The 17,432-nt window shown below is 43.1% G+C and overlaps 1 protein-coding gene across 4 annotated transcripts in view; it reads right to left on the minus strand.

Moving 5' to 3' along the window:
- Window positions 1–17,432, minus strand: part of LOC109878956 (SRSF protein kinase 1) — an 86,028-nt gene that overhangs the window by 37,606 nt on the left and 30,990 nt on the right. For all 4 annotated transcript variants that reach the window (XM_031827021.1, XM_031826942.1, XM_031827051.1 and 1 more), the window contains 2 exons: window positions 736–842; window positions 247–355 (listed from right to left, as the gene is read on the minus strand). In XM_031827021.1, the coding sequence (XP_031682881.1) occupies window positions 247–355; window positions 736–842 (216 nt within the window). The remainder of the gene's footprint in view (window positions 1–246; window positions 356–735; window positions 843–17,432) is intronic.

The raw sequence follows: 17,432 nt of genomic DNA on the forward strand, positions 1-17,432 counted from the left end.
CACACAGTGGAACAGACAGAACTTACTGTATGTCCCAGGCCAACCACACGGTGGAACAGACAGAACTTACTGTATGTCCCAGGACGACCACACAGTGGAACAGACAGAACTTACTGTATGTCCCAGGCCAACCACACAGTGGAACAGACAGAACTTACTATATGTCCCAGGCCAACCACACATTTACACAGACAGAACTTACTGTATGTCCCAGGCCAACCACACAGTGGAACAGACAGAACTTACTGTATGTCCCAGGCCAACCACACGGTGGAGAAATGTCCCCAGCCCAGCTTCCTGATCACATGGTATCTTCCATTGAACAGGTCTCCTATCTTCACATGGTGGTAACCTCCTGCAATAGTAACACATAATAGTTGGATGTGTGTGTGTATCATACCTCTACAGTAGTCGGTACGTGTGTGTCTGTGTGTATCATACCTCTACAGTAGTCAGTATGTGTGTGTGTATCATACCTCTACAGTAGTCAGTATGTGTGTGTGTATCATACCTCTACAGTAGTCAGTATGTGTGTGTGTATCATACCTCCACAGTAGTCAGTATGTGTGTGTGTGTCTGTGTGCATCATACCTCTACAGTAGTCAGTATGTGTGTGTATCATACCTCTACAGTAGTCAGTATGTGTGTGTGTATCATACCTCCACAGTAGTCAGTATGTGTTTGTGTCTGTGTATCATACCTCTACAGTAGTCAGTATGTGTGTGTGTGTCATACCTCTACAGTAGTCATTGGGGTCTTCCTGCTCCTCATCGTCAGAGCCCAGTATCTCCTCATCCTGGTCTGGGAGAGGAGAGTCATTCTGCTGGGACGCAGGGTCTGGCCTGGAGAGAGAGAGAGAGGGAGAATAGAGAGAGAAGGGTGAAGGGGGAGAGAGAGAGAAAGAGAGATGGAGAGACAGACGGCGAGAGAGAAAGATTAGACAAAGCTTATCTTTTTCATTAAAATGGCAGAAATTTCTCTAATTTTGTGCACAAGTTTATTTACATCCCTATTGGTGAGGATTTCTCCTTTCTCAAAACAATCAATCCACCTTACAGGTGTGGCATAGCAAGAAGCCTGGGACAATAAACGGCCACTTCAAAATGTACAGTTTAAAATGTACCGTCTCCAAGATGAGGGAGCGTGCTATTGGCATGCTGACTGTGGTAATGCCAGTCAGCAATGCTCATTTCTCTACCATAAGCCACCTCTAATGTTGTTTTAAAGAATTTGGCAGTATGTCCAACCGGCCTCACAACCGCAGACCACGTGTAATCACACCAGCCCAGGACCTCCACATCTGGCTTCTTCACCAGCGGGATGATCTGAAGGGTTGAGAAGTATTTCTGGAATTATGTCCCAGTGGGCACTGCCCAGTGACACGAGCCTACCAGACGAGCTAAATAACTTCCATGCTCGCCTCGAGGCAAGTAACACTGAAACACGCATGAGAGCATCAGATGTTCCGGACGACTGTGTAATCACACGCTTATCGGCTGCAGAGAGCAAGACCTATAAACAGGTTAACATTCACAAGGCCGCAGGGCCAGACGGATTACCAGGACGCGTACTCAGAGCATGCGCTAACCAACTGGCAAGTGTCTTCACTGACATTTTCAACCTCTCGCTGTCTGAGTCTAATACCAGCATAGTCCCTGTGCGCAAGAACACTAAGGTAACCTGCCTAAATGACTACTGACCCGTAGCACTCACGTCTATAGCCATGAAATGCTTTGAAAGGCTGGTCATGGCTCACATCAACACCATTATCCCAGAAATCCTAGACCCACTCCAATTTGCATACAGACCTAACAGAGCCTCAGATGATGCAATCTCTATTACCCTCCACACTGCCCTTTCACACCTGGACAAAAGGAACACTTATGTGAGAATGCTATTCATTAACTACAGCTCAGTGTTCAACAGCATAGTGCCCTCAAAGCTCATCAATAAGCTAAGGACCCTGGGACTAAACACCTCACTCTGCAAGGACCGAGCACGCCCCCATTCTCATTGACGGGGCTGTAGCGGAGCAGGTTGAGAGCTTCATGTTCCTTGGTGTCCACATCACCAACAAACTAACATGGTCCAAGCACACCAAGACGGTCATGAAGAGGTCACAACCAAACCTATTCCCCCTCAGGAGACTGAAAAGATTTAGCATGGGTCCTCAGGTCCTCAAAAGGTTCTTCAGCTGCACCATCGAGAGCATCCAGACGGATTGCATCACTGCCTTGTATTGCATTTGCTCGGCCTCACTACAGAGGGTAGGGAGTACGGCCCAGTACATCACCGGGGCCAAGCTTCCTGCCATCCAGGACCTCTATAGCAGGCGGTGTCAGAGGAAGGCCCTAAAAATTGTCAAAGACTCCAGCCACACTAGTCATAGACTGTTCTCTCTGCTACCACATGGCAAGCGGTACCGGAGCACCAAGTCTAGGTCCAAAAGGCTTCTTAACAGCTTCTACCCCCAAGGCATAAGACTCCAGAACAGATAATCAAATGGCTACCCAGTTATAGTATATAGTTCTGATGTATTCACTACTATTCTGTACAAAATAGTAAAAATAAAGAAAAACCTTGGAATGAGTAGGTGTCCAACTGTTTGACTGGTACTGTATAAACATGTGACAGGCGTGAAGATGAAATTGACAACCATTAGAAAACAGAAACACTTGCACACAACCTGTCCAAAGCCTAATGATCAGGTACATTTTAGTGAAGCAATGGGTGGTTGACAGTGATTTATCTAAATCTGTGCAACCACATTGATAAGGGTGACTGCAGGCAGATATTATTTTTCTCTGTCTTTTAGGGTTGACTATACATAAGTGGTCACCTACATTCACTTTAGCGAACGAAGGCATTAATATTTGTTTCACCGTTCCCTTTTTGCGTAACTCAGGCATCTTGACTGGCCCATCCCTTCCCCCTAACTCTAGCGCTTGAACGGGTAATATATATTAGAGGTCGGCCGATTAATCGGAATTGCCGGTTATTTAGGGCCGATTTCAAGTTTTCATAACAATAGGAAATCTGTATTTTCTGATGCCAATTTTGCAGAATTAAAAAATATATATATATTTTGAACACCTGTATTTCATATTTATTTAACTGGGCTTAAGAACACATTCTTATTTTCAATGACGGCCTAGGAACGGTGACTTAACATTTTCACCTTGTCAGCTCGGGGATCCAATCTTACAGTTAACTAATCCAAAGCAATAACGACCTGCCTCTCTCTCATTGCACTCCACAGGGAGACTGCCTGTTACCTTTGCTTACTGCATTTGCGTAAGTTGCTAGCTAGACTTCAAGTCTATCAACTCCCGAGATGAGGCTGGTGTAACCGAAGTGAAATGGCTGGCTAGTTAGCACGCGCTTATAGCGTTTCAAACGTCACTCGCTCGGAGCCTGTGGTTGTTCCCCTTGTTCTGCATGGGTAACCCTGCTTCGAGGGTGGCTGTTGTCGTTGTGTTCCTGGTTCGAGCCCAGGGAGGAGCTAGGAGAGGGACGGAAGCTATACTGTTACACGGGCAATACTAAAGTGCCTATAAGAACATTCAATAGTCAATATGTATATGATATGAGGTATATGAAATACAAATGGTATAGAGGGAAATAGTCCTATAATTCCAATAATAACTACAACCTAAAACTTCTTATCTGGGAATATTGAAGACTCATGTTAAAAGGAACCACCAGCTTTCATATGTTCTCATGTTCTGAGCAAGGAACTGAAACGTTAGCTTTCTTACATAGCACATATTGCACTTTTACTTTCTTCTCCAACACTTTGTTTTTGCATTATTTAAACCAAATTGAACATGTTTTATTATCTACTTGAGGCTAAATTGAATTTATTGATGTATTATATTAAGTTGAAATAAGTGTTCATTCAGTATTGTTGTAATTGTCATTATTACAAATACAAATAAATTTTTTTATTTTTCATTTAAAAATCGGACGATTAAATCGGTATCGGCTTTTTTGGTCCTCCAATAATCGTTATCGGTGGTGAAAAATCACAATCGGTCGACCTCTAGCCTATATATAGACTATCAACAGCAATATAATTGGAAACTTATTTCATGCAATTTTTTTCAACTATGGCCTATTTGAGGAGAGAAGCATCGATCCATCCTATTGCTTGCTGAATGGCTATAAAAATAGGCTGCAGCTTTGACAATGAACAGACAGGGCGGTTTGAATGACGAGAGTGACATGTAACCTAGCTCTGCGGTGACGTGATCACATTGGCTAAACTGATACCTTACAAATGTAAAAACAGGCACAGAGATATGAATTAATTCAGTCACACAACAAATACACAGACCTGTCATTCGCAGTGCACAGCCTGTCAGTGGCAGCTTCCCAGAAAACAATTTATATTGGTCAACAGCTTATGTTGCAAAAATATTCAAATATCAAACCTGTTCTGAATAAATAATTGACGGATTGTGGCAGAACGATATTTCACAATTGGTGTGAAGGACTTCATAAACAAAGACGTGGCTTCTGTTTATTTCTTCCTAATTATTCGGTCGAAAACAACAGACTTGGTGAGAAAGGGCCTTTAATGAAAATAGACCTTTTTCAAGATGAAATCATGACAGGAGCGTTTGATTCTTATTAAAAGAGAGAGTCCAGACTGGCTACTTTAGGAAACGTTCTGAATAGACATAAAGGCCTATATAGAGAATAAGAATGGACATATAGGCCTATATAGAGAATAAGAATGGACATATAGGCCTATAGAGAGAATCAGAATGGACATATAGGCCTATAGAGAGAATCAGAATGGACATATAGGTCTATAGAGAGAATCAGAATGGACATATAGGTCTATAGAGAGAATCAGAATGGACATATAGGTCTATAGAGAGAATCAGAATGGACATAAAGTCCTATAGAGAATATCAGAATGGACATATAGGCCTATAGAGAATATCAGAAGGGACAAAGGCCTATAGAGAATATCAGAAGGGACAAAGGCCTATAGAGAATATCAGAAGGGACAAAGGCCTATAGAGAATATCAGAATGGACATATAGGCCTATAGAGAATCAGAATGGACATATAGGCCTATAGAGAATCAGAATGGACATAAAGGCCTATAGAGAATCAGAATGGACATAAAGGCCTATAGAGAATATCAGAATGGACATAAAGGCCTATAGAGAATATCAGAATGGACATAAAGGCCTATAGAGAATCAGAATGGACATAAAGGCCTATAGAGAATCAGAATGGACATAAAGGCCTATAGAGAATATCAGAATGGACATAAAGGCCTATAGAGAATATCAGAATGGACATAAAGGCCTATAGAGAATCAGAATGGACATACAGGCCTATAGAGAATCAGAATGGACATACAGGCCTATAGAGAATCAGAATGGACATAAAGGCCTATAGAGAATATCAGAATGGACATATAGGCCTATAGAGAGAATCAGAATGGACATAAAGGCCTATAGAGAATCAGAATGGACATAAAGGCCTATAGAGAATCAGAATGGACATATAGGCCTATAGAGAGAATCAGAATGGACATAAAGGCCTATAGAGAGAATCAGAATGGACATATAGGCCTATAGAGAATATCAGAATGGACATATAGGCCTATAGAGAATATCAGAATGGACATAAAGGCCTATAGAGAATCAGAATGGACATAAAGGCCTATAGAGAATATCAGAATGGACATATAGGCCTATAGAGAGAATCAGAATGGACATAAAGGCCTATAGAGAATCAGAATGGACATAAAGGCCTATAGAGAATCAGAATGGACATATAGGCCTATAGAGAGAATCAGAATGGACATAAAGGCCTATAGAGAGAATCAGAATGGACATATAGGCCTATAGAGAATATCAGAATGGACATATAGGCCTATAGAGAATATCAGAATGGACATAAAGGCCTATAGAGAATATCAGAATGGACACATAGGCCTATAGAGAATCAGAATGGACATAAAGGCCTATAGAGAGAAACAATGTTCACAGCACCACCCCCTGTAAAAAGACCAGTCAATCAAAGCCACCAGTGTATGTCAGACACAAGAGCAAATATTCTTTCCGTAAAACCTATTAAAAAACCTAGGCCTACCTTAGGCTTTCTGAAAGTAGGCTACAAGATAATGAATTGACAAGGACAGTACGCAGGGAGACAGCTATGATATAGTATGAAGATGAAACTGAGAATCATTCAAATAGAAACAAATACACGCAACATGTCCATAACCTATTTATCAGCATAGATTAGTCTATACATAATTAACAGATTCCATATCATACCATGCCTGGAGGGATAGCATTGTCTATTTGACACAACATTGGTGTATTATAGGGCTCAGAGCCAGAACCTTGTCGACTGCTGTTGAATAATTAAATGAATAAATCAGACGCACCCAACCTGTTTTAAAAGACAGCTTTATTTATTTACTAGCAAGCAATGTACACGTGCACTGCATAAAAGACCGTCCACACATCAAAGACTGAAGTGCCATAGCCTATAGCACTTCCACACCCCCGCGCATCTAGCCAATTAGCTGCTGGAGCATCAAACGACCGTTGGCATGAGGAGACGTAGAATGCTTAATAAGAGACAGACTTCAAAATTCGCAAAAAACAATTGGTTATAATCGTTCGTAAGCAATTGCGATATTAGGTCAAGTTTATCTAGATGGAAAATAAAGTTAATAAAAATAATGGAAAAAATGAATGTATGACTATTTAAACTGCTCACTCACACATACTGTTGTTACCCAAACACACTGCTCACTCACCCAAACACACTGCTCACTCACCCAAACACACTGCTCACTCACCCAAACACACTGCTCACTCACCCAAACACACTGCTCACTCACCCAAACACACTGCTCACTCACCCAAACACACTGCTCACTCACCCAAACACACTGCTCACTCACCCAAACACACTGCTCACTCACCCAAACACACTGCTCACTCACCCAAACACACTGCTCACTCACCCAAACACACTGCTCACTCACCCAAACACACTGCTCACTCACCCAAACACACTGCTCACTGACACAAACACACTGCTCACATACTGGTCTCACCCAAACACACTGCTCACCAACACAAACACACTGCTCACTCACACATACTGGTCTCACCCAAACACACTGCTCACTCACACATACTGGTCTCACCCAAACACACTGCTCACTCACACAAACACACTGCTCACTCATACACACTGGTCTCACACAAACACACTGCTCACTCACACATACTGGTCTCACCCAAACACACTGCTCACTCACCCAAACACACTGCTCACTCACCCAAACACACTGCTCACTCATACACACTGGTCTCACCCAAACACACTGCTCACTCATACACAATGGTCTCACCCAGAGGCAGGCGGCTTGTTGATGCTGATGCTTGTCCTCCAGCCTCATCATTACATCTACCGTATTAACCCTGAATAAGTAACCAACCATTCACACCACTTCAATTAAGAGGCTTAAAGACACACCAGTGAATTATTAAACCATTAACCCCACCTTTGAGGTAACAGCAGAGCCCCAGTTCATTAAGTGGAAAACATGGAATCCATTTTATATACGGTAGGCTACATTGGGGTTCATTAAAGAGGCTGTTGAAATATTGAAGGTGGAAACGGCATGTAACCAGTCCAAACAAGCTAGAGGGAGAGAGGGATGGGAAACCAGTCCAAACCAAGATAGAGAGAGAAAAGAGATGGGAAACCAGTCCAAACCAAGATAGAGAGGGGGAGGGAGAGAGGGATGGGAAACCAGTCCAAACCAAGCCGGAGAGCGAGAGAGAGATGGGAAACCAGTCCAAACCAAGCTAGAGAGAGAGAGAGATGGGAAACCAGTCCAAACCAAGCTAGAGAGAGAGAGAGAGAGAGAGAGAGATGGGAAACCAGCCCAAACCAAGCTAGAGAGAGAGAGAGAGAGAGAGAGAGAGAGAGAGAGAGAGAGAGATGGGAAACCAGTCCAAACCAAGCTAGAGAGAGAGGAGAGAGAGAGAGAGAGATGGGAAACCAGTCCAAACCAAGCTAGAGAGAGAGAGAGAGAGATGGGAAACCAGTCCAAACCAGCTAGAGAGAGAGAGAGAGAGATGGGAAACCAGTCCAAACCAAGCTAGAGAGAGAGAGAGAGATGGGAAACCAGTCCAAACCAAGCTAGAGAGAGAGAGAGAGATGGGAAACCAGTCCAAACACAGCTAGAGAGAGAGAGAGAGAGAGATGGGAAACCAGTCCAAACCAAGCTAGAGAGGGAGAGAGAGAGAGATGGGAAACCAGTCCAAACCAAGCTAGAGAGAGAGAGAGAGAGAGATGGGAAACCAGTCCAAACCAAGCTAGAGAGAGAGAGAGATGGGAAACCAGTCCAAACCAAGCTAGAGAGAGAGAGAGATGGGAAACCAGTCCAAACACAGCTAGAGAGAGAGAGAGAGAGAGATGGGAAACCAGTCCAAACACAGCTAGAGAGAGAGAGAGAGAGAGAGATGGGAAACCAGTCCAAACCAAGCTAGAGAGAGAGAGAGAGAGAGAGATGGGAAACCAGTCCAAACCAAGCTAGAGAGAGAGAGAGAGAGAGATGGGAAACCAGTCCAAACCAAGCTAGAGAGAGAGAGAGAGAGAGATGGGAAACCAGTCCAAACCAAGCTAGAGAGAGAGAGAGATGGGAAACCAGTCCAAACCAAGCTAGTGAGATAGAGAGATGGGAAACCAGTCCAAACCAAGCTAGAGAGAGATGGGAAACCAGTCCAAACCAAGCTAGAGAGAGAGAGAGAGAGATGGGAAACCAGTCCAAACCAAGCTAGAGAGAGAGAGAGAGAGATGGGAAACCAGTCCAAACCAAGCTAGAGAGAGAGAGAGATGGGAAACCAGTCCAAACCAAGCTAGAGAGAGAGAGAGAGATGGGAAACCAGTCCAAACCAAGCTAGAGAGAGAGAGAGAGATGGGAAACCAGTCCAAACCAAGCTAGAGAGAGAGAGATGGGAAACCAGTCCAAACCAAGCTAGAGAGAGAGAGAGAGAGATGGGAAACCAGTCCAAACCAAGCTAGAGAGAGAGAGAGAGAGAGAGAGAGAGAGAGAGAGAGAGAGAGAGAGAGAGAGAGAGAGAGAGAGAGAGAGAGAGAGAGAGAGAGAGAGAGAGAGAGAGAGAGAGAGAGAGAGAGAGAGAGAGAGAGAGAGAGAGAGAGATGGGAAACCAGTCCAAACCAAGCTAGAGAGAGAGATGGGAAACCAGTCCAAACCAAGCTAGAGAGAGAGATGGGAAACCAGTCCAAACCAAGCTAGAGAGAGAGATGGGAAACCAGTCCAAACAAAGCTAGAGAGAGAGAGATGGGAAACCAGTCCAAACAAAGCTAGAGAGAGAGAGAGAGAGATGGGAAACCAGTCCAAACAAAGCTAGAAAGAGAGAGAGAGAGTAATGGGAAACCAGTCCAAACAAAGCTAGAGAGAGAGAGAGATGGGAAACCAGTCCAAACCAAGCTAGAGAGAGAGAGAGAGAGAGAGAGAATGGGAAACCAGTCCAAACCAAGCTAGAGAGAGGGAGGGATGGGAAACCAGTCCAAACCAGAGGGAGAGATGGGAAACCAGTCCAAACCAAGCCAGAGGGAGGGAGGGATGGGAAACCAGTCCAAACCAAGCTAGAGAGAGAGAGGGAGAGAAAGATGGGAAACCAGTCCAAACCAAGCTAGAGAGAGAGGGAGAGAAAGATGGGAAACCAGTCCAAACCAAGCTAGAGAGGGATGGGAAACCAGTCCAAACCAGAGGGAGAGAGGGAGAGATGGGAAACCAGTCCAAACCAAGCTAGAGGAAGGGAGGGAGGGAGGGAGGGAGGGAGGGAGGGAGGGAGGGAGGGAGGGAGGGAGGGAGGGAGGGAGGGAGGGAGGGAGGGAGGGAGGGAGGGAGGGAGGGAGGGAGGGAGGGAGGGAGGGGAAACGAGTCCAAACCAGAGGGAGAGAGGGAGGGATGGGGAAACCAGTCCAAACCAGAGGGAGAGAGGGAGGGATGGGGAAACCAGTCCAAACCAGAGGGAGAGAGGGAGGGATGGGGAAACCAGTCCAAACCAGAGGGAGAGATGGGGAAACCAGTCCAAACCAGAGGGAGAGAGGGAGGGATGGGGAAACCAGTCCAAACCAAGCTAGAGAGAGAGAGGGAGAGAAAGATGGGAAACCAGTCCAAACCAAGCTAGAGAGAGGGATGGGAAACCAGTCCAAACCAGAGGGAGAGAGGGAGATGGGAAACCAGTCCAAACCAAGCTAGAGGGAGGGAGGTATGGGGAAACCAGTCCAAACCAGAGGGAGAGAGGGAGGTATGGGGAAACCAGTCCAAACCAGAGGGAGAGAGGGAGGTATGGGGAAACCAGTCCAAACCAGAGGGAGAGAGGGAGGTATGGGGAAACCAGTCCAAACCAGAGGGAGAGAGGGAGGTATGGGGAAACCAGTCCAAACCAGAGGGAGAGAGGGAGGTATGGGGAAACCAGTCCAAACCAGAGGGAGAGAGGGAGGTATGGGGAAACCAGTCCAAACCAGAGGGAGAGAGGGAGGTATGGGGAAACCAGTCCAAACCAGAGGGAGAGAGGGAGGTATGGGGAAACCAGTCCAAACCAGAGGGAGAGAGGGAGGTATGGGGAAACCAGTCCAAACCAGAGGGAGAGAGGGAGGGATGGGGAAACCAGTCCAAACCAGAGGGAGAGAGGGAGGGATGGGGAAACCAGTCCAAACCAGAGGGAGAGAGGGAGGGATGGGGAAACCAGTCCAAACCAGAGGGAGAGAGGGAGGGATGGGGAAACCAGTCCAAACCAGAGGGAGAGAGGGAGGGATGGGGAAACCAGTCCAAACCAGAGGGAGAGAGGGAGGGATGGGGAAATCAGTCCAAACCAGAGGGAGAGAGGGAGGTATGGGGAAACCAGTCCAAACCAGAGGGAGAGAGGGAGGGATGGGGAAACCAGTCCAAACCAGAGGGAGAGAGGGAGGGATGGGGAAACCAGTCCAAACCAGAGGGAGAGAGGGAGGGATGGGGAAACCAGTCCAAACCAGAGGGAGAGAGGGAGGGATGGGGAAACCAGTCCAAACCAGAGGGAGAGAGGGAGGGATGGGGAAACCAGTCCAAACCAGAGGGAGAGAGGGAGGGATGGGGAAACCAGTCCAAACCAGAGGGAGAGAGGGAAGGATGGGGAAACCAGTCCAAACCAGAGGGAGAGAGGGAGGGATGGGGAAACCAGTCCAAACCAGAGGGAGAGAGGGAGGGATGGGGAAACCAGTCCAAACCAGAGGGAGAGACGGAGGGATGGGGAAACCAGTCCAAACCAGAGGGAGAGAGGGAGGGATGGGAAACCAGTCCAAGCCAAGCCAGTGGGAGAGAGGGAGAGATGGGAAACCAGTCCAAGCCAAGCCAGTGGGAGAGAGAGATGGGAAACCAGTCCAAGCCAAGCCAGTGGGAGAGAGAGATGGGAAACCAGTCCAAGCCAAGCCAGTGGGAGGGAGAGATGGGAAACCAGTCCAAGCCAAGCCAGTGGGAGGGAGAGATGGGAAACCAGTCCAAGCCAGAGGGAGGGAGAGATGGGATGTCCCTGTGTGTGGTCATATCACAGTACCAAAACATCATGATACTCACGATAAACATTTTAGAATACCGTAGTACTGTTTCATATGATACTACCACCTTTTTCAGCCCTACCAACCCAAAGAACCTGCTGGCGCCTGTTTATAAAGTCAGTTTTGTTTATAAATTAATTTGAATTGAAACAACAGCCTCCTATCTCTTGTATGTTCAGGTCTAATCATATCCACTTCACTTTCAAATCACGTGTGGCAGCTGTGATCAGACATCCTCATCCTCAACCAGCCCTCACGCCTGCTTCTCTCCGTCCACTCTTCACACGCGTCTATTTCGCCTTCATTTATTTTGGGCTATATCATTTAGCAGTGAAGGCGAGCAGGGTTCCAGACGAGTCTTTTGTTAGATTTGTACATTTGTTACATAAGAGCAGAGCAAAAAGCGAGCATTGTTGATACATTGTATCATTTCATCGCCTGTTATAATTAAGAGCACATATCAAACGGAGTAGACTGTGCAAGTTCACTGTCATACTGCCTGAGTGTCAAGACTGAAAATGGAGCACAGGCAGGCCTGCAGTTTTACAGCAAAGAAAACGGATTGTTTCTAATCTAAACAGTTATAGAAATGTGACCCATGTTACCAGGTCTTGTTTCTAGTCTAAACAGTTATATTAATGACCCATGTTACCAGGTCTTGTTTCTAGTCTAAACAGTTATATTATAATGACCCATGTTACCAGGTCTTGTTTCTAGTCTAAACAGTTATATAATAATGACCCATGTTACCAGGTCTTGTTTCTAGTCTAAACAGTTATATAATAATGACCCATGTTACCAGGTCTTGTTTCTAGTCTAAACAGTTATATAATAATGACCCATGTTACCAGGTCTTGTTTCTAGTCTAAACAGTTATATAATAATGACCCATGTTACCAGGTCTTGTTTCTAGTCTAAACAGTTATATAATAATGACCCATGTTACCAGGTCTTGTTTCTAGTCTAAACAGTTATATTAATGACCCATGTTACCAGGTCTTGTTTCTAGTCTAAACAGTTATATAATAATGACCCATGTTACCAGGTCTTGTTTCTAGTCTAAACAGTTATATAATAATGACCCATGTTACCAGGTCTTGTTTCTAGTCTAAACAGTTATAGAAATGTGACCCATGTTACCAGGTCTTGTTTATAGTCTAAACAGTTATATAATAATGACCCATGTTACCAGGTCTTGTTTCTAGTCTAAACAGTTATATTAATGACCCATGTTACCAGGTCTTGTTCCTAGTCTAAACAGTTATATAATAATGACCCATGTTACCAGGTCTTGTTTCTAGTCTAAACAGTTCTAGAAATACAACCCATGTTACCAGGTCTTGTTCCTAGTCTAAACAGTTATATTAATGACCCATGTTACCAGGTCTTGTTCCTAGTCTAAACAGTTATATAATAATGACCCATGTTACCAGGTCTTGTTTCTAGTCTAAACAGTTATATAATAATGACCCATGTTACCAGGTCTTGTTTCTAGTCTAAACAGTTATATAATAATGACCCATGTTACCAGGTCTTGTTTCTAGTCTAAACAGTTATATAATAATGACCCATGTTACCAGGTCTTGTTTCTAGTCTAAACAGTTATATAATAATGACCCATGTTACCAGGTCTTGTTTCTAGTCTAAACAGTTATATAATAATGACCCATGTTACCAGGTCTTGTTTCTAGTCTAAACAGTTATATAATAATGACCCATGTTACCAGGTCTTGTTTCTAGTCTAAACAGTTATATTAATGACCCATGTTACCAGGTCTTGTTTCTAATCTAAACAGTTATATTAATGACCCATGTTACCAGGTCTTGTTTCTAATCTAAACAGTTATATAATAATGACCCATGTTACCAGGTCTTGTTTCTAATCTAAACAGTTATATTAATGACCCATGTTACCAGGTCTTGTTTCTAGTCTAAACAGTTATATATTAATGACCCATGTTACCAGGTCTTGTTTCTAGTCTAAACAGTTATATTAATGACCCATGTTACCAGGTCTTGTTTCTAGTCTAAACAGTTCTAGAAATACAACCCATGTTACCAGGTCTTGTTTCTAGTCTAAACAGTTATATATTAATGACCCATGTTACCAGGTCTTGTTTCTAGTCTAAACAGTTATATAATAATGACCCATGTTACCAGGTCTTGTTTCTAATCTAAACAGTTATATAATAATGACCCATGTTACCAGGTCTTGTTTCTAATCTAAACAGTTATATAATGACCCATGTTACCAGGTCTTGTTTCTAGTCTAAACAGTTATATAATAATGACCCATGTTACCAGACACACCTTTTTCTTTCCAGCGGGATTTGCCTTTTATATAATTTGACCAATCATGTTGCGTGCTGCTTTAAACTAGTCCCGGGTCGCTGATTATTGGTTTGATAACAATCAACATAGTTCAGTCACTTTACCGAGCTAGCTAACTACCTGGTAACTTGACCGTAGGTCTAGGCAAATTTCATTGGCACAGAAAGAAAAAGGGTCTGCTACTCATGAGGTGTGATTCATATAGATGTGATTCATATAGGTGTGATTCATATAGGCCTGGAAGACTAAACTACACTGAACAAAATATAAACATAACAATGCAACAATTTAAAATATTTTACTGAGTTAGTTCATAAAAGGAAATCAGTCAATTGAAATACATTTTATTAAGCCCGAATCTATGGATTTCACATGACTGAGAACACAGATATGCATCTGTTGGTCACAAATACCGTAAAAAAAAATAAAGTATGAGTGTGGATCAGAAAACCAGTCCGTATCTGGTGTGACCACTATTTGCCTCATGCAGAGCGATAGAGTTGATCAGGTTGTTTATTGTGGAATGTTGTCCCACTCCTCTTCAATTGGTGTCGCTGGATATTGGCGGGAACTGGAACACAATGTCGTACACGTCGATCAATAGCAACCCAAACATGCTCAACAGGTGACATGTCTGGTGAGTATGCAGGCCATGAAGAACTGGGACATTTTCAGCTTCCAGGAAAACCCATGCATTATCATTGTGAAACGTGAGCTGAAGGCACACACTAATGGGCCTCAGGACCTCGGCGCGATACCGCTGTTTATTCAAATTGCCATCGATAAAATGAAATTGTATTCGTTTACCGTAGCTTAGCCAGCCCATGCCATAACCCCACCGCCATCACAAGGCACTCTATTCACAAGGTTGACATCAACAAACCGCTCGCCCACATGACGCTATGCACGTGGTCTGAGGTTGTAATGGTGGTTGGACGTACTGCCAAATTCTCTATAACGCCATTGGAGGCGACTTACTAACAATTCTCCAGCAACAGCTCTGGTGGACATTCCCGCAGTCAGTATGCCAATTGCACACTCCCTCAAAACTTGAGACATCTGTGGCATTGTGTTGTGTGACAAAACTGCACATTTTAGAGTGGCCTTTTATTGTCCCCAGCACAACGTTCATCTATGTAATGATTCGAGGTCGACCGATTATGATTTTTCATTGCCGATACCGATTATTGGAGGACCAAAAAAAAGACAAGAACGAAATTTATATATATATATATTTTTTTTTTACGCCAATTTCTTTTATATATATATTTGTAATAATGACAATTACAACAACACTGAATGAACTTCTATTTTAACTTAAAATAATACATAAATAAAAACTATTTAGTCTCAAATAAATAATGAAACATGTTAAATTTGGTTTAAATAATGCAAAAACACATTGTTGGAGAATAAAGTAAAAGTGCAATATGTGCCTTGAAAAAAAGCTAACGTTTAAGTTCCTTGCTCAGAACATGAGAACATATGAAAGCTGGTGGTTCCTTTTAACACGAGTCTTCAATATTCCCAGGTAAGCTGTTTTAGGTTGTGGTTATTATAGGAAATATAGGACTATTTCTCTACAACATTTGTATTTCATATACCTTTGACTATTAGATGTTCTTATAGGCAAAATAGTATTGCCAGCCTAATCTCGGGGGTTGATAGGCTTGAAGTCAAAAACAGCGCAATGCTTGACGCACAGCGAAGAGCTGCTGGCAAATGCAGGAAAGTGCTGTTTGAATGAATGCTTACGAGCATGCTGCTGCCTACCACCACTCAGTCCGACTGCGCTATCAAATCATAGACTTAATTATAATATTATAAAACACAGAAATATGAGCCTTAGGTCATTAAAACCCCTTGGGGATAGGGCTGATTGCTGCCCCCTTTGGGGTGATTGCGTGCCCATAGTAAACAGAAAAAAAATCTGTAAAAAATTGCTAATACATGCAATTAAAAATGATTATTGAATAGAAAACACTCTAAAGCTTCTAAAACCGTTTAAATTATGTCTGTAAGTAAAGCAGAACTCTCAGGGCACTCATTCTCCCAAACTCTCTCTTGTCATCATAAAAGTTGGCCCAACTTTGACGTCATCGCCCCCACCCTTCCCAAGCACCTACAGTCCTGGGAACAGTTTCTGTGCCTTCAGCGCGGTGTCCGCTTTCAATGGGGCTTCTCATTGTGTGAATCGCGCGCTCACGAGAGTTTTGGCGGGCCGAAACCTTTCGGTCACGCGAGAAAACAGGTTACTCTGATGCGCTTTCTGCTCCGGTGATGTCTTTCTTCCAAGATTGATTAAACGATGCGTGTGTTTCTCTTCGTCCTGAGAATTGCTGTGAAGCTATATAACATGCTAACGCTGTGTTCTGAACATAGTTTGACAAGTTTAGTCGACATATAATATGTAATTTCGACGTTTTGGTGCGCACCCACTTTACTTTTTGGCTGCATTTCAACCGAAATATGTCGTGTTTGATAACCGAAAGACACAGACTTCAAAACTAAAGCTGTTTTTGGTAAGTATAAACCCTTCCAGGTCTTCTGATGGAAGAACAGCAAAGGTAAGGGAATATTTATGTGTTAAATTTGGGTTTCTGTGGACTCCGAGATAGAGGAGCCAAAATGCTAATTCCTGAGCGCCGACTCATATTATAGCTTAGTGAACGAAATCTGTAACGTTAAAAATAAATGTAACACAGCGATTGCATTTAGAAGAAGTGTATCTTTCTATATATATATGTAGAACATGCATATTTAGTCAAAGTTTATGTTGTGTATTCCATGTTAGCTGACGGCATCTGCCGACGCAATCGTCATTTCTCCGGACATTTGAGTAGCATTTTTTTAACATGGCGTCATTGTAAACAGAGATTTATGGATATTTATAGCATATTATTGGAAAAAACATAAATGTACTGTGTAACATGTTATATTACTGTCATCTGATGAAGATTTCAAAAGTTTAGTGAAATTATTTTTCTTTTAATCCTGCGTTTGGTGATTGCATATTTTGTTCAATTTGGCTATGGAAATTAGCTGTGTCTTCGGTGGTGGTTTGACATAAATATGTGCTATGTTTTCACCGTAAAACATTTTAGAAATCTGACTTGCTGGCTAGATAAACAAGTGGTTTATCTTTCATTTGAGCTATTGGACTTGTTAATGTGTGGAGGTTAAATATTTCTAAGAATATTTTTGCATTCCGTGCGCCACCGTTCCAGCTGACGGTGGGGGGGCTGATCCCCAATTGGGAACCAACATCTTTGTCAGGTTTATGGTCAAATCCGGAAACTGTAATCTCGAAAACAAAACTTTATTCTTTCAGTGAAATACGGAAACCGTTCCGTATGTTATCTGACGGGTGGCATCCAAGTATAAGTATTGCTGTTACATTGCACAACCTTCAATGTTGTGTCATTATGTAAAATATTGGTAAATTAATTACGGTCTTTGTTTGGAATAAATGGTCTTCA

Source organism: Oncorhynchus kisutch, linkage group LG1 (genome assembly GCF_002021735.2).
Source record: "Oncorhynchus kisutch isolate 150728-3 linkage group LG1, Okis_V2, whole genome shotgun sequence".
Taxonomy (NCBI): Eukaryota; Metazoa; Chordata; class Actinopteri; order Salmoniformes; family Salmonidae; genus Oncorhynchus; species Oncorhynchus kisutch.